We start from the raw sequence: 22461 nt of genomic DNA on the forward strand, positions 1-22461 counted from the left end.
ATCGTCTTGACCATGTCTGCATGCCTAAATGCATTGAGTTGCTGCCATGTGATTGGCTGAAATTTGCATTAACGAGCAGTTGGACAGGTGTACCTAATAAAGTGGCCTGTGAGTTTATATGAAAAAAGTATCATTTGCCGACATGACTATATCTTTATACTTTTTTACTTATAAAATATCGGGAATGTATTTTGGATATAATGTTAAATGTTGTATGTTCTAATAAGTATTTTAGGCTTTTGCATAAATATAGACTCAGTGACTATGTATAAGATTGTATCACCCGTATATTTACATGTTATTTTTACAAGTTTATTGATACCGTAGACTTTTGAACTGCATTCAATATTGCTGTTTATTAAATTACGTTTGTGCATTTACTTATTTTTTGCGAACGACAGAAATTGGACGTTTGTGCTCAGATCAGATATACAAAATTGTAAACGGCACAAAATAGACCAAAATTTCTGGAGTTTCAAGTGTGAAGATTGAAAATCAAAATAAACACACACGCGCACGCCAATTAAGAAACGTTTTTAAAAAGTTTAATCATTCTGATGGATATTTACATCATCAAAAATACAATTCAGATGCGGTTTTGATACACAATCATATCTGAGATGTTTAAAGTGCAAAAGCCTACTGTTATCTGTAAGCAGGTTCTGGGACGTCTGTAAAAGACAATAAATGTTAATAATTACAATGCATGGCAGCTTAGTGTACAAAGAATATGGAAAACATCAGTACAAAGAAGATGGAGTATTTGCTCTGTTCCAAAAATATTATATAAGACTCCAAACACACTTGATTCACTAATGCTGCATCACTCAAAATATAAATATGTTTGTGGAAATATTTAACAAGAACTGGGTAATCTGACTATATCTTGTTGGAATGCATTATTGGATTACAAGACAAGATATTCTGAGCGATGTTGGGGAAAAGCAGCCGTTGACATCTATAGTAGGAACAAAAAATACAATAGAAGTCAATTTTAAGTATTTTGTTTGTGTTCAACAGAAAAAAGAGAGTCAGAGGTTTGAACCAAGTGGAGGATGAAGAATGAGGCGTAATTTTCTTGTCACAGTTCATCTGCAAACTCTTGAGGAGCTTTAATGCATCAGGGTTTTTCTTTCCTTTCAGAAAGCAGAGACGCTGCTTCTGCCTTTCGTATCTGTGTCATTTTCAGTGTTGCTAAACTTGACCTGAAAAACAAACATTCAAATTAGTGCTTGATTCTCACGACGAACATTGTCAGAATTCTGCTTAAAGTCGCCATGAAACAGGAGATGTTTTCCACTATCATGATGTACATTCTTTTAAAACAGTGAGGAAAAATTTAGTGCGGTGCTTAATTTCGTTCTTTGGGTACCAATGGGATTGTTTAGAAATGGGCGTTGCTAACAAAATGATAAAAGATTGAGAAATGAATGAATTCAGAGCAGAAACAAAACACACCCTCTTAGCTCCGCCCTAAAGGACAGATAGCCCAGCCCTAAATGTCTGAAAACCATCACCTAAATGACTAATAGCCCCACCCCCCTAAAGGACTGTTATCCCCTCCCTAAATAAATGAATGATAGCCCCGCCCTTAATTACTTGATAGCCCCTCCCTAAAGCACTGATAGTCCCCGCCCTAATTGACTAATAGCCTTGCCCTAAAGGACTGATAGCCCTCTTATATAAGTTTTATTAATAGAGAAAAATTACAAGATCTGTTTGGGTCTTGCATCTGGGAGGTGCGAGCATGACAACTTGAATGCACAGACCGTGCACCTCCATTGAAAATAATTAACTTGCGTGAACTTTAGAAAAGACACTATATGCGAACAGCCCCTTAAAAGGATGCCATTATTTGCGATCTCCAGCTGTTGATCTTTTTGCACAGACATGCTGGATTCACCTGATCACCTGCCGTAAATCTCTGATAACTCGCTCTTAAATGATTGATAGCCCCACCCTAAAGGACTGATAGCTCCGCCCTAAAGGAATTCCATGTGACCAGGAAGTGAAGAAAAGTTGTTTCGAGGGGGAAGGTTCTGCTATTTGATTAAAGTTTATGAGGGCAAATGAATTTGTACAAATTAATGAAGTGTAAAGACACATGCTGCTATATACACAAAATAAGAAGAGGACATTTTTATTTCATGGGGACTTTAATTCTCTTGTGGGGTTGATCAGAATTGAGTGCTTTACCTCTTTGCCTGCTTCGTTTTTACTATGAAGAGAAACAAAAATGCTTAGTCAGACATCTCAGAACAAAACCCTGATGCAGGATCAAGTATTTATGAACAAACTTTCAACAAGTGTAAGTTTTACTTACTTGGAAAAGTTAAAACTGTTGTCAAGACTAGGCTTATAGTGTTTTCCGATATTGAAGCTCTCGCGGTCAGAATCGGTGTCTTTCTTCATTTTCTTTACCCTGAGGCAGCAGAAATAATATATTTTACTAAGCAATGGTTTACACTTTAGAAGAAAAAGTTTTTTGTTTTATGTTCAACAGATTTGAATGTGTAAGTTTAGAACCACTCGAGTGTAAGTAAATGATGAGGAATTGGTGAACTGTCCCTTTAATTTGCACACTTTCAGGTCATCGAAATATTGGTGACTAAAACCATAGACTTGATGATTTTATTTAATGCAAGTCAACTTATACACGTCAATTTATAAAATGTAAGTCGGCTATTTACACTTTGAGAGTCAAAAAAAATAAAAAACCTGCACAGGCAAAACAAAATGAATACCTGTGGCTCCGCTGTCGCCATTGGCTTGCATGGTTCGGCATCTATAGAGCTGCGCATCGTTGGATTTGCTCTTCAGTGTTTGGACTCTCAGTAGTGATTATTAAACCACACTGAACTGAGCTAAACTGAACTGAACTTAAACACTGAAAACTGAACTACACTGTTCCCATTTACTATGACCTTTTATGTGAAGCTGCTTTGACACAATCTACATTGTAAAAGCGCTATACAAATGAAGCTGAATTGAATTGAATTGATGAAACACTGATTATTTACGACCTACATATAATGTAGTAAATATTGTACCATTTCTTGTACCGATTGATTGTTTCATGACCTCAATGTATCATCAGGAGCCCCAAGTATTCATTTTTTTCAGTATTTTTATTTTTTGTCTTGATGTTTGACTCTCAAAGTGCTGGTTGTCTTTTTAGTCATGGATCACCAAGAATCACGGTTTTAGCTAAAAAATCTTTTACGTAGGATAACTCCACCAAAAACGCCCACTAAAACCATACCTAACGATATAGACGGACATCATTGTGATAAATGCCACAAAGCTCAGCCCCAGCAGGACACCGAGAGCGATGACGGTTACATCATTTGAGGCTCCGGGACCTCCTGACCCTCCAGAACCTTCCTCCACTGTGATTTGCACATCAGATCCAAACACTTTCTCCAACTCCACAGTCAATTGGTCGAGACTGCTCTTCAGTTTCCTGTGGGAGTCGACACATTCAGTAATTCAGTATTCCCTAAAGGGGCACTGTGGGATATATTGCCTACAAAGGGCACTACAGAGTTAACACAATCATGGCCACCATACTGAAGTCTTATTCCAAATGGAAGTGCTCGAAACTGTCCACTTAGAAGGGTTATTCAGAATGAAGGATTTTGAAGGGTACAACCGATGCGCACTTTGGAGCCCCATGATCCTTTGCGCAGGGAAGTTTAGTGTCAAACAGTATTTGATTTAAAAAGGGGTCATCTCAATGCCCTAATTCCTTTAAAGCTGTCACTCTGGGTTTGGGCATAGGAATAAGCCCTTGCGATTGGAATGTGCTATCAGACTAACAATGTTCTATTTGGGCATATTCCCTATGTCCCAATCCCTTTATAGGGTCCCTCTAAATGAATTATGGCAATGATCTCTTCTGAATTAAACTCAGTGTGTGACGCTAAACTTCCCTGCTCATGGCCTGAAGTGTCCATCAGTGGTATCCTTAAAATCATTTCATTCCAAAGGTCCCTTCGAAGTGGCTAGATTTGAGCACTTCAGTTTGCAACGACACTTCAAGATGGTGGCCATGATTGTTATCACTGCAAAGTGCCCTTTGTGGATCGATAAATCCCATTTGAAATGCACCATCACTTAGAGATATGTATAAATGACCTAATTTCTAAATAAATGGATACATTTCTGTCTTACTCTTTGATCTTCTCTGCTTCGATGATGCCGCCACTGGAGTCCATTGCAATAAATCTGATGTGAGTTTTGGCTGTAGACTCTCGAGAAATGGTGCGCATCTCATTCCCACCCTCAGCTGTCACACTGAGGATTTTTACAGTCCAGCCTAAAGTTGTCTTCATGGAACTGAGGAAAGAAACGCACAATAAAAAATGCTGGATAGGGGACATAGAGTTTAACTAAAAACCAACTTAAATCATTTGTTACAATTAGATTTTGTTTCTAGAGGTCAGCTCAATAGCCCACGGGTTCAGTAGTGCTGGAGTTTTTTCCCCCATAGGTGTTATTAAACAGCAACAACAAAATCTTGACATTGAGTAACTAATGAGTCTTTTTCTCACGCAAATCTATGAAATGATTTCAGGAATTTTATGGTGTGTTTTGGTCTTTTCTGAACATTTAATGTAGTATGGATCAACTAAAGGGTGAGCAAATGACAAATTGTAAATGTTTCCTCTCCATTTTCTCAAAACACACTGTCAGTTCACTCTATATTTACTAAATTTCCCTTCTACACCCATGGAAGGTTGGCTTGGAAATGACCATTCTTTCACTCACTCTTCAATTTCCGCTATCATCTTCTCCACAGTGAACACAGGCTGGTTTAAGGAGATGACCACAACGTTGTCACTTGCACTTTTTTTCACTGTGATCTGTATAAGGGACAAACATGGGAGCTTGTTTAGTTTCCTTTCATTGACAGCTCTGTTTCGCTGCTCTGTTTTCAATTGGCAATTTGAAAAAGTCATGCAAAAGCTTCCTATTTGCTCTTAGTTTCTGCTTACCTCTACTGTTGTTGTCGTAAAAAGTCCATGTTTATCAGTGGCTTTAACCTCATAGGTGACCAGAGGGTCTACAATGCTGGACGCATCCAGAACGTAGAGCTGACCGGTGCTTGTTTCAACATCCACCACAGTAGTGGGCTTCACCAGCGAATACTGCAGTTTCGAGCTCTCGTCCACATCAGGGTCTGTTGCCTGAGGGGTACATAGCATCCAACCAATGAAGTAAATGAAGTAAACAATGCATATATAGCAAAAGCTGCATTACTGTTTATGAAGCGTTGCTATGCAGTTCCTAATGTGTTCTGGGAATGTTCTGAGGTGTTCTAGGAATATTTGATGGTGTTCTGGGAATGTTCTAGAGCGTTCTAGGAATGCTTTTGGGGGTTTTAGAAATGTTCTTGGTTGTTCTGAGGTGTTCTAGGAATATTATGGTGTTCTATGAATGTTCAAGTAATGATCTAGGGTGTTCTAGGAATGTTCTAGGGCATGGGTTTCCAAAGTTGGTCCTGGAGGGCCGGCGTCTTGCTGATTTTAGCTCCAACTTGTTTCAACACGCCTGCCTGGAAGTTTCTAGCACACCTAGTAAGAGCTTGATTAGCTTGTTCAGGTGTGTTTGATTAGGGTTGGAGCTAAACTTTCCAGGACACCGGCCCTCCAGGACCGAGTGTGGACACCCCTGTTCTAGGGCATTCTAAGAATGTTCTAGGGCATTCGAGGAATGTTCTAGGGCATAGTTTAGCTCCAACTTCCTTCAACACACCTGCCTGGAAGTTTCTAGTGTACTTTGAACATAAGTGTCAAACTCCTGAAGAGCTGCACCCTACACAGTTTAGTTCCAACCCTGCTTTAACACACTTTGCCTGTAGGTTTCAAACAAGCCTAAAGGACTGAATTAATACAATCAGGTGTGTTTAATAAGAGTTGGAACTAAACTATGCAGATCTGCGAACCTCTAGGAATTGAGTTGGACACCCCTGACCTAGAAAGAACTTGATTAGCTGGTTTAGGTGTGTCTTTTTTGTATTGGAACTAAACTCTGCAGGACACCGACCCTTGAGGACCGAGTTTGGACACCCCTGTTCTAGGAATGTTCTATGATGTTCTAGGAATGAATGCACCCATTATGAATGTGTCTACATTTGTTATGTCTTTTGAGAAGCAAAACTTGGATAACACTTACCTGGACTTTCACTATAGGGAATTTGTATGGAGCAATATTGAAAATTTCAGCGGTATATTTTTCAGCATCAAACTCAGGAGCCTCATTCACATTCTCAACCTGAACACTGACCTGAAAATTGAAGGAGAGAGATGAAGTCAAATGTTAGAGATTTGACTTCAGAGTTTGTTTGTGGCCTGAGTTTGTGCTGAGAATGATACCGTTGTCTCTGCAGTATTTGGAGGAGTTCTGGAGTCTATAGCCTCTACGGTGAGGATGTACCACTCCACGTCCTCCTTGTTAAGTGATTTTAGAGCTTTTATGGTTCCCTCAGCATCCACAGAGAAGACGTCCTCATGTGACTTCATGTTATAGTTGACTGTAACGAGTGGACTCCCTGTTAATGCCTTGACTGTGCCTATTATTGTGGACTCGGGTTCATTCTCCTTGATTGCAAAGTCGTAGGAGGAACTTTCAAAAGACACACTCTCAGTGAGAGAAGCAATTTTGAAGTGGATCAAGACTTCAGCTACAGAGAGAACAAAGATGTTAGCTTTGACGTTTGTCAGGTAAGATTTAAATACTAAGCATGGAATGTAACTAGGTGTGAACTAACTTTGTAAGACTTGTTGTTAATTCATACATACAGAGGATTCCCTAAAGAATTTATGTAAACTAAACCCAAACCTTCATCAGATAGTGGTGGTGTTCCATGATCTGTTGCTATAACACTAAGGGTTAGCAGTGTGTCTTCTGTGACTTCACTAAGGTCAGAGGTCAAAGTGATGTCTCCTGTTTCAGCATCCAGTTCAACCACGGAAGAGACTTCAGAGAAACTACAGAAAGATGAGATTAATGCATCAGGTTTCCTTTATTGATTCTGAAAAATATTGATACCTTTAATGGAAATCTTATCTGATGTCATGATTGTGAAAATGAAGCTTGTGTTTACCTGTAGGTAATAAGTGCATTGTCTCCAGCATCTCTATCTGTGGCAGAGACTGTCAGCAGCAGCTCTCCAACCTTTGCGTCTCTAATCAGAATACTTCTGCTGTAAGTCTCTGAGCTGAAGACTGGAGCATTGTCATTGACATCTGTGATGCTGACTCTCACTGTGGTCATATTCTGAGGGGAAATCAACCAAAGAAACCATTTTGTCATTTATAACAAAAGTTTGTTTTAAAGTTTGCAATGCCTTAAGTTGAATTGTAGATAGGCAGTTGGATGCAGCAGTGTTTCACAACCCTTACTTTGATTGGCACACAAGGAACCATCTTGAATCTCTTCCTAATCAAGCAGACTTTATTCAACGTGTTAGCTTGTTGATAAAGACTCCAATACCTGAAACTTATCAGTCAAGTATAAGGAAGACATCCAAGTTAGTCTTGGCCCTTGAAATCTACGTCCCTGCAGAAGTTGGCTCCAACATTGATCAAACAATCTGTGATTTTCTCGTAATCCTTAAATACACTGTTCAGGTATATCAGATTAAGTTTTGAGTTAAGCTCTTCCTGCAGGTTTCTTTACAGGAGCAGGGTTGCCTACTCCTACTTTAGAGCAAAAACTATGTTCTAATGAATACAGCTAAGGATTGGACACCTCTGCTTAGAGTAAACTGTCAATCCTGATTCAGGAGAGCAACTTTTCAATACAGTTCAGTTCCATCAATGCTCCAATACACTTGCCTGTAGTTAAAGAAATTCTGAACACCCTGTAAGTCTGGTTCAGTGTTAGAGCTCAACTCTAGTGGGTATATCTACAGGAGCATGGATGGCTACCCATTTTACAACAAACCCAAGCACTAGTTTGTAATGTTTGTGGAAGTATCCAGTCATGCAAATCGAACACACAAAGAAAAGAAGATTACATTTAACTGTGGTATCCCATGATCCACAGCAGTGATGACCACATCATAGACATCTTGCTTCTCCCGATCTAACTCACTGATAGCTTGTAGAGTCCCATCCTAATGGGGAGAAATTTTTATGTAAGAAAAGTCAGTATGATCTGAACTTCTAACAATACTTTGTCATGCTTTATACTTAGGTACTCACATCACTGCAACTGAAGAATTTGCTGTAAGAAGAAGTAAAGAAGGTGACAAGTCCATTATCTCCAATATCAGCATCTGTGGCTGAAATTTTGCACACCTCCCCAGGTGATGACTGAGTGTATTTGCCTTCCTGAATCTCAATGGGCTCTGGCAGAGGAAGGAATTGTGGGTTGTTGTCGTTGATGTCCAGGACAGTGATGATGACCTGAGCTGTGGAGCTTAAACCATCGACAAGCTGGTCTACGGCGATTACCTGAAAATGCAAGCATCATATTTAGTATGAGTACTCGAACATCTTAAACATTTTGTAAACAGTTATGATAGCTTTGCACCTCCAGTGTGTAATGGTCATTAGTTTCTCTATCCAAGGTGGCATCTCTTCCGAGTGATATAACTCCTTGACTATTGATAACGAAGTAATCGGCATCCATAATAAAGTGACCCTTAGAGAACCCATCCTAAATAGAAAGAAAGGAGATAGGTAAGTACATCAAAATAAACTTGGAATGTTGGCATTAGGTATTGAGCATGTTATACCTAAAAGGGCAGATTGCATTCAATAGAGCTAGTGATGTCACTGTGAGGGCTAGGGTTAGGTGTAGACCAGTGCTTAATTTGTAAATTGCGAGGTCCCGGAACAGATCGGGGTAACAGATCTGGCATGTTACCAGTGGAGGGAGAGGTCTCGTGGACAAAAATGTGGGGGTGGGAGGTTTTCGCGCACGAAAGTGAAGAGAGTTGGGGAGTCACGGAAGAAAGTGATGACAGTTGGGGATTCGTGAAAGAAAGTGAAGAGAGATGGGGAGTCACAGAAGAAAGTGAAGAGAGTTGGGGAGTCGCAGAAGAAAGTGAAGAGAGTTGGGGAGTCGCAGAAGAAAGTGAAGAGAGTTGGGGAGTCGCGGAAGAAAGTGAAGTGAGTTGGGGAGTCACAGAAGAAAGTGAAGAGAGTTGGGGAGTCGCGGAAAGAGTGAAGAGAGTTGGGGAGTCGCGGAAGAAAGTGAAGTGAGTTGGGGAGTCACAGAAGAAAGTGAAGAGAGTTGGGGAGTCACAGAAGAAAGTGAAGAGAGTTGGGGAGTCGCGGAAGAAAGTGAAGAGAGTTGGGGTTTCGCGGAAGAAAGTAAAGAGAGTTGGGGATTGGCGGAAGAAAGTGAAGAGAGTTGGGGATTCGTGGAAGAAAGTGAAGAGAGCTGGGGAGTCGCAGAAGAAAGTGAAGAGAGCTGGGGAGTCGCAGAAAAATGTGAAGAGAGTTGGGGAGTCGCAGAAGAAAGTGAAGAGAGTTGGGGAGTCGCGGAAGAAAGTGAAGAGAGTTGGGGAGTCGCGGAAGAAAGTAAAGAGAGTTGGGGTTTCGCGGAAGAAAGTAAAGAGAGTTGGGGAGTCGCGGAAGAAAGTGAAGAGAGTTGGGGTTTCGCGGAAGAAAGTAAAGAGAGTTGGGGTTTCGCGGAAGAAAGTAAAGAGAGTTGGGGATTCGCGGAAGAAAGTGAAGAGAGTTGGGGATTCGCGGAAGAAAGTGAAGAGAGTTGGGGAGTCGCGGAAGAAAGTGAAGAGAGCTGGGGAGTCGCAGAAGAAAGTGAAGAGAGCTGGGGAGTCGCAGAAAAATGTGAAGAGAGTTGGGGAGTCGCGGAAGAAAGTGAAGAGAGCTGGGGAGTCGCAGAAGAAAGTGAAGAGAGTTGGGGAGTCGCAGAAAAATGTGAAGAGAGTTGGGGAGTCGCAGAAGAAAGTGAAGAGAGTTGGGGAGTCGCGGAAGAAAGTGAAGAGAGTTGGGGAGTCGCGGAAGAAAGTGAAGAGAGTTGGGGTTTCGCAGAAGAAAGTAAAGAGAGTTGGGGTTTCGCGGAAGAAAGTAAAGAGAGTTGGGGATTCGCGGAAGAAAGTGAAGAGAGTTGGGGATTCGTGGAAGAAAGTGAAGAGAGTTGGGGAGTCGCAGAAGAAAGTGAAGAGAGTTGGGGAGTCGCAGAAAAATGTGAAGAGAGTTGGGGAGTCGCAGAAGAAAGTGAAAAGAGTTGGGGAGTCGCGGAAGAAAGTGAAGAGTGGAAGAGCGGGGCAGGGCGGGGGTGCGTGTGAGGAGGGGGATTGGTAAAATGAGGTGCCGGATCAGATTTCAGATCCTGCTTGTTCCGGCACAAATTAAGCCCTGGTGTAGACAGTAAAAGCATGCATGCAGTCTCGGCCAGACTACTTTTTTTTTTTTTTTGCTGGTAGGGTAGCGAAGGTGTTACTAATGCAGAGTTCACACTGCATGATTTTCAAAGTTGACAGAATACAGTTGTCTTACACTGCATGACTATTTGTAAGCAATTTCACAAAACCTAAAGCTAAAATCGTGCAGTGTGAATCAACCTAAGGCTTAAATTGTTGTTAGAGTGTTTTGAGATGTCATTATGAGTTGCCATGCAGTTGAAAGAGAGATGTGCATGCTAACTGCACATAATGCACCTTTGCACTTGTGTACATTAGATGTAGATTAGAAGCATGTTGTAATTGTTTTGCTATTTTTTTTTCTGGAAGATTGGCAAGAGGTATTGCTAGGCAGGTGTTAAACAGACATACTTTAGTTAATTTGGCTTGACTGCCACAAGAGATGTAGTTGGGAGATCTCTCACCTTGTCCTCATCTGTAACCTCCAGAGATACCAGAGCAGTTCCACCCACAAGGTTTTCATAGACGGACACATCATACTCGTCCTTACTGAACACAGGAGGTTTATCATTCACATCCTCCACCCACACTATAACAACAGCACTGCCTGTAAGAGAAGGGCTTCCTCCATCTCGTCCCTCTACATCTAGAGTATACCGCTTGGCTTTACCATAATCCAACTTTTCAGCTAGGGTTATAGAACCAGAATCAGAATCAATGTTGAATACAGGCGTGTCTGAAGGTGGCTGCTGATTGACAATGTGATAGCTCACAACAGCATTTAGACCATCATCTTTATCTGTTGCCATGACGACTACCACGTCTGCTCCTACTTCAGCATCCTCGAACACTGTGGTCTCATACTGCTGTTTGGAAAATATGGGAGAATTGTCGTTGATGTCAGTCACGGTGATGCCCAGATCAGTGGTGGTGGAAAGTGATGGACGACCCTGATCTTGGGCGGTGATCACTAAATGATACTCGTCTTGGGTTTCTCTGTCCAGAGGAGCTGCTAGAGTTATCACTCCTGTTTCTTGATCAATATTAAACCTCCCAGCACCTCCCAGGAGAGTGTACTGGACTTCAGCATTAAATCCTGCATCTGCGTCTGTAGCTTTTACTGATGCTACATCTTCCCCAACAATGTGATTCTCTGAAACGGAGACAGTAGGCGGGTGATCTTCAAACTCTGGACTGTTGTCATTGATGTCCAGCACTTCAACCAGGACGGATGCCTCATCCCGGTTGGTCCCATCCGATATTGAAAGCAACACAGTGTAGCTGCTCTTCTCCTCAAAGTCTAGTTTGACTTTGGTATACAGAACTCTTGTATCTTTGTTTATGGAAAATTTGTCACCTTCAGTCTCAACTGTTAAGGTAACTAGTACAATAGGATCAATAGATAGGAAGTCAACCTGTGAATGAGAGAGTACACATTAGTTTAGATTAGTTTACTACAGGAGTGTCCAGATTTATTCCTAGACACGGCCCGTCTTAGTTTATATTCCACCCTACTTAAAGTAGGAAATACAAATGTACTGTTTATTTTGCTAGGGCACATTATTCTTTTGCTGAACAATTAATCAGTGCAAGCTAATCCACAAAATTTTTGTTTTGTTTTGGTAATTTTAAATCAGAGTCTGATCATTTGTATCCCCATTTGAAGTGGCGGTCCTATTCTGAGCATGCCAGTTAGATGGCTTCAGCCACAATAATCTTAACCACACCCCTTTTATGCTTGGTTTGCTATAAGAGAATGATGTGCAAAAAGAAATCCCCACCCCCTACTCAATATTCCAGTCGGAAGTACATCAATTTACTGAAATATCTGTAAACTTCCAGTTCACACAGACTTCATCAATCAGCTAATCAGAATTTTACATTTGTAGAATCCTCCTGAGCCCATACATGATTTGTGTACCAAGTTTAGCAAAGGATATAAGATCTTATAAAGAAACTTGTGTTGTAGAGACCTTCACAATCTCTGCATCTTCTCGATTTTCCTCTACTTGTCCCTGGTAGGTCTTCTGAAGGAATTGAGGATGAGAATCTCCGGGTGCCTTGATATGCACCATTGCAGGGGTTGACCTGCTTATAGCGCCTCCTATTGGTTTGAGAAGATGTGCAGCATTTTAAAGCCACCAGCAATGCATTTACATGAATTTTACCTCCATCAAATGTCTTCCAAAACAAACAGATATGAAAACTTACCATCTCTTGCAGTGATGTAGAGTGCAAACTCAAGGATTTCATTTTCCACCAATGGGATTAGTTGTACTAGAGTAATCGCCCCATCTTTCTCATTAAGGCCAAAAAAGCCTTTTTCATTTCCAAACTCAATGAAATAACTGATTTCTGCATTTGGACCTTCATCCAGGTCTGTTGCTTCAACCTTACATAAAGATGAATCTGTGTTTAGTTACAACTACTTCACAAATAATTTCAAATGTTTATGGTTTAGTAGTCGTCTTATAATGACATATTGGTTGCATAATCTATGGAAATATGCAGAATTATTACTGGAAAACAATTAAATGACTCAACAAAACAATGATTCATCACCTTGACAACCTCCATTCCAACAGTCTGGTCGGCGTAAACTTTGCCCTCATATTCTGAATCTGTAAACTGTGGACTGTTGTCGTTCTCGTCCAGCAAGAAAATGGTCACATCTGCTGTTTCTTTGTTGGTGGAAGGAGGGTTTTCTTGTGCTTCAACCTTTAGATTTTAGAGGCAGAATTAGCATACATTTATGCAGTGATGTTTAAAGAACCAGCAGGTCTTGCTAAATCTGGTAGCCTGAAGTCCAGGGGCTATTGTTTTTTTTCAGTCAGGCTACCAAGATATATCAACAGCGTGCCTGGCGGGCTATCTAGATACCCTGCTGGACACGGTATAGATTAATTTTGGTATCTTGACTGAAAAAACAAATGTCCAGGGACTTTGGGCTACCATATTTTGCTAGCCCTGTGATCAAATAATACTGTCGTATTGTTACTTGAAAGCTGAAGCTGGCTGTAGTCTCTCTGTCTAGATCTTCAGAACTTTTCACCAGAATTCTTCCATCAGGATTAATGGAAAATGGGACAGAGTCTGGAATGATTCGTAACGTTCCCACAAATCCTCCCTAGGGATAAAGTTAATTAAGTTCTTTCTCTATTTTCATTTTTATGAATCGATCATGAGGATTTCAGGAACCATACCAGGTCGAGGTCAGTGACTATTGTCTGAAGCACAAACTGGTCCTTAGGAGAATTTTCTGGAATAGATATGATGTACTCATCCTGGTCAAATTTAGGTGAGTTGTCATCCACATCCTCAATAATAACAGATACCACTGCATTGGCCGTCTTACTGGCATCATCCTGCTGAGCTGCCTGTTTTAAAAAAAAAATATGATTGCTGAAATCATAGCATCAATCTAATGGTTTTATGAATGTTTTAAGAAAGCTCTGATACCTGTATGTACAGGGTTATCTGGTCAATCTCCTCTCTGTCCAGTGCTTTTGCCACAGAAATGACTCCACTGTTTGGGTTGATATCAAAGTTGCTCTGATATTCGTTTGGAAGAACTGGAACAGATATGTTGATAGAGACTTCATTCATTCATTCATTTTCTTTTCGGCTTAGTTCCTATTAATCTGGGGTCACCACAGCAGAATGAACCGCCAACTTATCCAGCATATGTTTTACGCAACGGATGCCCTTCATTCACACATACACTACGGACAATTTAGCCTACCCAATTCACCTATACCCACATGTCTTTGGACTTGTGGGGGAAAATGGAACACCCGGAGGAAACCCACGCAGAGAACATGCAAACTCCACACACAGAAACCCCAACTGACCCAGCCGGGGCTTTTTTATGTCATGTCATGTCATTTTCATCCGTTTATCCGGGGCCGGGTCGCGGGGGCAGCAGTCTTAGGAGAGAACTCCAGACTTCCCTCTCCCCAGACACTTCCTCCAGCTTCTCCGGGGGGATCCCGAGGCCAGCCGAGAGACATAGTCCCTCCAGCGTGTCCTGGGTCTTCCCCGAGGCGTCCTCCCGGTGGGACATGCCTGGAACATCTCCCTAGGTAGGCATCCTGGAGGCATTCAAAACAGAGACCCGAGCCACCTCAACTGACTTCTCTCGATGTGGAGGAGAAGCGGCTCTACTCCGAGCTCCTCCCGGGTGACAGAGCTCCTCGCCCTGTCTATAAGGGTGCGCCCTGCCACCCTGCGAAGGCAACTCATTTCAGCCGCTTGTATCCGAGATCTTGTCCTTTCGGTCATGACCATAGGTGAGAGTAGGAACTTAGATTAACCGGTAAATTGAGAGCTTTGCCTTTTGGCTCAGCTCCTCCTTTACCACAACGGGACCGTTACATTGACCCCATTACTACTGACGCAGCACCGATCCACCTGTCAATCTCAAGTTCCATCCTTCTCTCACTCGTGAACAAAACCCCAAGATACTTGAACTCCTCCACCTGGGGTAAGGGCTTTCCTCCAACCTGGAGATGGCCAACCCCCTGTGTAGCACCATGGCCTCGTACTTGGAGGTGCTGATTCTCATCTCAATCGCGTCCCACTAGGCAGCAAACCGCCCCAGTGCATAGTGAAGGTCCATGTATAAGTGTAATAGCAACCACAATATAACTCTTAATGGATAAAAAAAAAAAAATCATAATTACAATATTGAGCCAAATAAAAATAATTTTGTCCATAACTGAGCTTCTCTATCAGGCTTCCATTGCTGTTATCACACTTTCATCCGGGTCACGGCACCAAATCAGCAACAATTTAACTCTCGCACAGCTCATAATAAAGTATAACTCTTTATTCAAATGGAAATGCATAATCAGTGGTGTAAAGAGCTTTTCTAACATATCATTAGTCATATCCTTGCTTAATGTTTGGTGGAATTATGACATAAGCTCCGTACTATCGATACTTACAAGATCTCTCTCACATCTGTCACAATATTACACTTTAAAATGGGTGGAGGAGGTTGTTTAGATTAGGACACATGTCATACAAGTGGATTGTAAATCTTCTGTTAACAGTACCTGTTGTTAGGCTGTAAACTACAGGCGTGTTGATGCCTGTGTCGCCATCTTGAGCTTTTATAGCCTCAGGAGTGACGTCTGAAAAATGTCCGATCTGTGCATGGGCAGAAAAGACATGGAGGGTTTTACTTTTTTTTAACACACGTGTTTTTAAAGCATTGATCTTGTTCTCTGTTACCTGATTTTCCTCAATGGTTGCCTTGTAGAGACTGTGATCAAAATAAGGGTTTAGATTGTCATAGTCTTCAATGGTTATTGTAACGGTTGTGGTGTCACTGAGTCCTCCTGAATCCTGAAAAACAAACAGCGTTTGTTTCTATAATTTCTACCTTTTAAAATTATAGTGCATCCAAAACTGGAAACATAGTCCAAATTCACTTTCCTATGAGGAAAAAAACAGCTTGAACATTCTACTAAGCATCTTCTTTTGTATTCCATAAGTGATTACATGAGTTTTATCTGTAATCTATTGCTTTGAGGTATAGATCACTTAATCAATTTATGGTGTTTTTGATTTATTTATTTCTAGTAGTTCTAAAGCAGGGGTGTCCAAACTCGGTCCTGGAGGGCCGGTGTCCTGCAGATTTTAGCTCCAACTTGCCCCAACACACCTGCAAGGATGTTTCTAGAAAGCCCAGTAAGAGCTTGATTAGCTAGCCCAGGTGTGTCTGATTGGGGTTGAAACTAAACTTTGCAGGACACCGGCCCTCCAGGACCGAGCTTGGACATGCCTGTTCTAAAGGTTGATTTCTAGTAGTTCTAAAGGTTGAAACCCTTTTTCTCAATTAAATAATAGATTTTTATGATCAAAGGCTAATTATACAAGTCCCCTAGAGTTAAAGAGTTGAGTATTACCGTGTTTAAATCCATTTAGCCGATGAACAGGTCTGATAGGAGCACTTTTAGCTTAGCTTAGCATAGATCATTGAATCAGATTAGACCATTAGCATTTTCAATCATTTTCCCATTTAAAACTTGACTCTTTTGTAGTTAGATTGTGTACTAAGACTAATCGAAAATGACAAGTTGCTGTTTTCTAGGTCGATATGGAACTATTCTCTCATTCCAGCATAATAATCAAGGAACTTTGCTGCCATATATACCACGTACAGTGAAAAACAAATTCCTTTATTATTAGGTTTACCTCTAGGTGATTTGAAAAAGGAGTTTATTTTCCAAAAAAGTGGTGTGTTCCTTTAAATTATATCAGTGTCACATGAGCAGATTAGTTTGTGTACTACCTGTTTGCACATATGGAAGATGTAAGAGGTGTGAATTTGTTAACAATTGTGACAGTTTGCATGTTGTGGAGGTCTATGAAGTGAAATACATGTACTCAAGTTGCGAGAAAAACACAGTTGTAGGGTCAGAGAGTTGGTCTTTACTTGAGCTTCCACGGTGAAGGCGTACTGCTGAAAGTTGTTGTAGTTCAGGGGATTCAATAATCTGATGTTTCCGTCATTTCTCATTTCAAAGTCAGCTGGTGCTGGAGGCTGTTAATTGACAGGAAGCGATGAAGTAAAATGAGGATATGAATACAGTATATACATAAACCTTTTACACAATGTTTATGGTAAAATGTCTTCACTGAAATTTTTTTACTGTATATATATCTCTGCTGAAACTTCATTTTACGGTAATATATATCTACCAAAACTTTTGACTGTAATATAGTCATACCAAAGCTTTTTTACAGTAATATATCTCTACTGAAACATTTGTTTATGGTAAAATATTTGTACTGAAACTTTTTTACTGTAATATATCTGCTGAGACTTTTTACTGTAATATAGGTAAACTGAAGCTTCTTTTTACTGTATTTCTCTACCAAAATGTATTTTTACTGTATTTCTCTGCCGAAATGTATTTTTACTGTATTTTATCCATCCTAAAGCTTATTTTATAGTAATATTTCTATACTGAAGTGTTTTTTATGGTAAACAACCTGTACTAAACCTTTTCTACTGTAATATATCTTTACTAAAACTTCATTTTACAGCAATATATCTCTAAAGTTAACGAAATTGCTTTTACTGTAACATATTCATACCAAAGCTTTTTTACAGTAATATATCTCAGTAATAATTTCACAGTATAACATTATTATAGAACTTTTATTGTAATTTGTTAAAATTTTACACTTGCAAAATCTTTTATATTGAATGTTAAAATTAATAAATTCCATCACTTCTCACTTCAAAGTTATCTGGTAAAGCATATTGAAATAAAGTTATAGATACAGGATAAACCTTTCACAATGCAGTTAGAAATGTATTAAAAAGAGTTCAGACTCACCAGTATAGAATATGAAATTCTGTTGTTTTCTGGAGAAGCATCTGCATCATTAGCTATTACCCTGATCACATCTGAACCCACAGGCGTTGTCTGCAAAAAACACAGTGTTTACTAACATATATCAGGTCTAAACACACTGCAGCTGTGACCATACGTACTTCTGAAATTGCGGTATTGTATGTTTTGCTCTCGAAGATCGGAGGGTTGTCATTGATGTCCTCAACTAAAAGTACTCTGTTGTTTCTCATCTGAAATGTAGATTCTGATGTTAAGACTTTACGATGCTTCATTTCTATAATGCTCTGTGTCTTACTCAATGAATTAGTTATAGTGCTATTTAAACAAACATACCAGTGTGTTTTGGCAGGTGACTGAATAATACAAATTCCCTCCATACTAGAAGAGCCGAATCATAAGAAAAGGACAAATGTCACAATTTCAGATGAAAATATTTCATATACAAAGAGTATATATATATATATATATATGAGATAACAGATAACTCGGAAAAAAATGTAGTTATGTTTGCAAATAAACTTCATATCAAAAATTTTAAAAAGACATAAAAATATGCATTTAAAAACAATGAGCATAGCTTACAGGTTTGACACACGATATTGATATCTGACAATTTATTGTAATTTATTGACATCACCATTGTATCTGTAAATTACCTGTAAATGTGTTTTACAGTAGTGGGTCCTTTCAATTTCAGTAAAACAGCTTTACCACAGCTTATTTTTTACAGCAAAATATCTCTCAACAACATCTTTTTACTGTAATGTATCTTTAATCAAACTTTTTTCTACCGTAAAATATTTAAACATTTTTACTGTAATTCGTCTCTACTGAAACTTCATTTTACGGTAAAATATCTCTCACTAAAACTTTTTTACAGTAAAATATCACTACCAGAAAATTTTGTACTGTAATATATATATAGAAGCTTTTTACAGTAATATAACTATACTAAAATGTATTTTTTATGGTAAAATATCTGTACTGAAACTTAATTTTAGGGTAATATATCTCCACCGAATCTTATTTTTACAATAATATATCTATACTGAAGCTTTTTTACAGTAATATATCTCTACTGAAACCTCATTTTACGGTAATATATCTGCCAAAACTTATTTTTACAGTAATATACCTATACTTAAATGTGTTTTTATGGTAAAATATCTCTACTGAAACTTTCTTTTATAGTATATATATCCACTGAAACCTCATTTTACAGTAATATATCTGCTAAAACTTAATTTTACAGTAATATACCTATACTTAAATGTGTTTTTATGGTAAAATATTTCTACTGAAACTTTCTTTTACTGTAATATATCTCTACTGAAACTTCATTTTACGGTAATATATCTCTATCGAAATTTAATTTTACTATAATAAATCTATACTGAAACTGTTTTACAGTAATTCATCTCTACTGAAACCTCAATTTATGGTACGATATCTAAAATTTTTTTTTTTTACAATAATATACCATACCTGCCAACACTCCCGTATTTCAGACCCATCTCCCGTTTTGTTCTGTCTCCCGGAAAAGTCCCGGAATTCCACCACCACACCCCCCGCCTCCCGCTCCTCAGTCATCAGTTCGCGCACCTGCCCTACGCCCAGTATAATCCCCCTTCTCAGTCTACAGTTCGTGCCGCACCAGCCGCCACCACCATATCAAAAACCTCCTTCCACCTGCTCTTTAGTTTGCGCAAACAACTGCCACAACTTCTTTTTACAGTAATGTATCTTTACTGCTATTTTAATTATACTGTAATCTATTTAAATTTTACATTAGCAGTGCAAAACCTTTATATTAGATATTTACAGTTTATTAAATATATTTCACATAAGCGACATGACATCATATTACATATCTAGTTTAGACACTTTAATATTGTAATAAACTGGGGGTTAAACAAACCTGCTTTATTTCATCAGCGTCCAGTGGTTTAGTTGTCCGTACAGTAGCGGTCGATTCTCCATCAGAATAAACCAGCTCCAGAAATTCCACACCGACAGGAAATCGATGTGACTCCAGTTTCAGCCGATCTTCAGGCCTGATATTAGAAATTACCTCTATATCTCCTGTAGAGATAATATTAACGTTTTTTTTGTAATAGTTGTTGCTGTTTAATGAGAAAGGACTCATAATACTGTGAACTAGATTAAGTTTCACCTTCATATCCCTCCAAAATGCTGCCTATATTGAAATCACTTCCAGTGCCGCTTACACAGTTTATCTCTGTAGAAACTGAAATAGAAATTTGATTTAAAGACATAATAATCTACTAAAAGCTTAAATAAAGTATTACAAACCACATTAAATCACATAATATAATGATAAATAGTGATGTACAGTGAGGACAATAAGCATTGAAAACGTCACCATTTCAGAAACCATATTTCTAAAGGTGCCGTTGACGTGAAGTCAAATGCTTTCAGAGAAAGAAAATCAAGCTGTGGAATGGCCCAGCCAATCACCTGTCCCGAATCCAATAGAAAATACAAAATAAAGCTCAGATTTGATAGACGAGACTCACAGAACCATCAAGATTTTTACACCGTTGAAGTCTGTGAGAAACTCACACCTGAGCAACACGTGACTTCATTCTCTATATGAGCGGCTTTAATCTGCCATCACCAAAAAAGCCTTAAATATAAAGTATTAAATACAGTTCAATAGATCAGTGCTTTCTCCTCCTGTCATTCCATAGTTATTATACACCACTAATTTTTCAGATTTTTTTTGTTTTGTTTTGTTTTATTTTTGTTTGTATTGTTTGAGTTTTTACCAAAATCTGCTTCAATTTCATGTTAACAGCTCCATTAGAACTATTATTCCCAGAAAAACATGACATGTTCAATACTTATTTACACCGCTGTACATTTAAACAGTTTTAAAGTTCATTATTTAAAATTAATATTTCTGCTCATTCATTAGCTTCAGATTGTGTAATTATGTAATATTAGTTTACGTGAAAAAATACTGTAGAAATTAATAGTAAATACTGTAGTGCTTTGGAACTATACTATAGTAAAAGACTCAAATTAATCTGTTGTGGTGATTCTACAGTTGCTATGGAAACACAACAACTATAGTAACACAAATCACCCAATACTGTAGTTTTCTATGTGTGTATATAATATTACACCACAGTTTACTGTAGTAAAAACTAAAGTATACGGCAGTATTAATTACACTTTATTAGTTCACAAGAGCTAAAACAAAATACAGTAGTATTTAATACTAAACACTGTAGTGCTCTAGAACTATACTAAAGTACTCAATAATCTGTTGTGATGATTCTACAGTTGCTATGGTATCACAGCAACTATAGTAGCATAAACAAATCATCTAATACTGTAGTTTTATTCTATAGGGTGTGTAATATCACAATACACCACAATTTATTATACTCTGTTAAAATAGTTGGGTTAAAAATACACCAACATATAACCCAACTATAGGTTATTATAGCACCTTCCCAACTAAAAAACTAAACAAAACAAAAAAAACTGTAGAGATGAACACGGGAGGTAGAGAAAGCATTTTATTGGCTATGAAGCGTGCGTTTGTATCATCAATAATTAAGAGTGCTGGTGAAACGAATATAAAAATCACGACATGGAGAAGCATTTGATAAAAAAATAACAACAACATTATTGCGTTAGAGCTTAAACTTTATAAAGCAAAAACAACATTACTTACACATATTAATGCAGCTGTTCTGTGTCAGTTAAATCAGTTGACTGTTGAAATTCTAAATTTCAACCCAACTGGTTGAGTTATTAAATAAATAACCTCAATAGGTTAAAAATAACCCAACAAAGCACCAAATATTTAACCCAACTGGTTGAGTTATTATTAAATAACCTTATAAAGGTTAAAAATAACCTAACAAAGCACCAAATATGTTTAACTCAACCATTGGGTTAAATGTATAACTCAACGTTTTTTAGAGTATAGTAAAAGCTAAAGTATACAGCAGTATTTATTAAACTTTATTAGTTCACAAGAGCTAAAAAATACTGTAGTAATTAATAGTAAACACTGTAGTGCTCTAAAGCAGCTATACTATAGTAAAGTACTCAAAAATCTATTGTGGTGATTCTACAGTTGCTATGGAAACACAATAACTATTGTATATTAATGTCACGCAATACTGTAGTTTTTCTATAGGGTATGTAGTATTACAACACACCACAGTTTTCTGTAGTAACAACAGTTTATCAGTTGACATTAGCGATACAGTATAATACACTTTTATATAGTGTGGTTCATAAACACTAGTAAGTACTATTACAGTATTTTTAATGAACAATGTTACTAATACTCTATATATGTTCTATATCTCTTCCTATTACACTGGGACAAAAAAATTAAATAAATCTGACTTACCGGGACTGCTTCTTGCGCTGTGAACATGCAGACAGACTAAAATAAATAAAATATAATATAAGGCCATCTTTCCCGTAACTCACAGTCAATGCTGCCTGTGTTCTGCCTGCTGACGGTGAAGAGAGTGCTTATTTCTTGTGTAACATCTCTCTGAGCTCTTCTTTATTGTATGCCATAAACAGTTATGACCCCTGGTTGTGCAGAGGTATCAAAGGTGCTTCATAAGAGGCCAATAATGCAGGATTGACAGCATGTGGGAGGGGCTTAACAGGAATAATCTGAGTTTATGTGAGGATATCTAACATTCTGGAGCTTTGTTATTAAGTTTTATCTTGGTCTCTCGCTCATACTCG

General features: G+C 38.6%; 1 protein-coding gene across 1 annotated transcript; it reads right to left on the minus strand.

Moving 5' to 3' along the window:
* Positions 1 to 523: 523 nt before the first annotated feature.
* LOC130224149 (protocadherin Fat 4) lies at positions 524 to 22240 on the minus strand. Its single transcript, XM_056456450.1, has 30 exons — positions 22109 to 22240; positions 19886 to 19960; positions 19631 to 19794; positions 18046 to 18090; positions 17853 to 17942; positions 17695 to 17784; positions 16785 to 16892; positions 15578 to 15691; positions 15400 to 15493; positions 13802 to 13914; positions 13546 to 13719; positions 13341 to 13469; positions 12905 to 13060; positions 12554 to 12734; positions 12316 to 12446; positions 10807 to 11757; positions 8542 to 8667; positions 8211 to 8462; positions 8024 to 8122; positions 7109 to 7281; positions 6844 to 6992; positions 6378 to 6685; positions 6178 to 6288; positions 4998 to 5189; positions 4771 to 4865; positions 4174 to 4338; positions 3263 to 3463; positions 2324 to 2422; positions 2197 to 2218; positions 524 to 1205 (listed from the first exon to the last, which is right to left on the minus strand). Exons 1-30 carry the CDS (start codon positions 22173 to 22175, stop codon positions 1140 to 1142), a joined length of 4740 nt encoding a protein of 1579 aa, XP_056312425.1. The 5' UTR covers positions 22176 to 22240; the 3' UTR covers positions 524 to 1139.
* Positions 22241 to 22461: the final 221 nt, after the last annotated feature.

This window comes from Danio aesculapii, chromosome 1 (genome assembly GCF_903798145.1).
Source record: "Danio aesculapii chromosome 1, fDanAes4.1, whole genome shotgun sequence".
NCBI classification, from domain to species: domain Eukaryota; kingdom Metazoa; phylum Chordata; class Actinopteri; order Cypriniformes; family Danionidae; genus Danio; species Danio aesculapii.

Excerpts from the sequence above, each read along its gene's own strand:
- LOC130224149 (XM_056456450.1), bottom strand. The coding sequence starts at position 22,175 with ATGGCCTTATATTATATTTTATTTATTTTAGTCTGTCTGCATGTTCAC. Across the intron at positions 19,961-22,108 it reads CAGCGCAAGAAGCAGTCCCG|TTTCTACAGAGATAAACTGT; the intron begins GTAAGTCAGATT and ends TTTCTATTTCAG. Across the intron at positions 12,447-12,553 it reads CTACATCACTGCAAGAGATG|GAGGCGCTATAAGCAGGTCA; the intron begins GTAAGTTTTCAT and ends TCAAACCAATAG.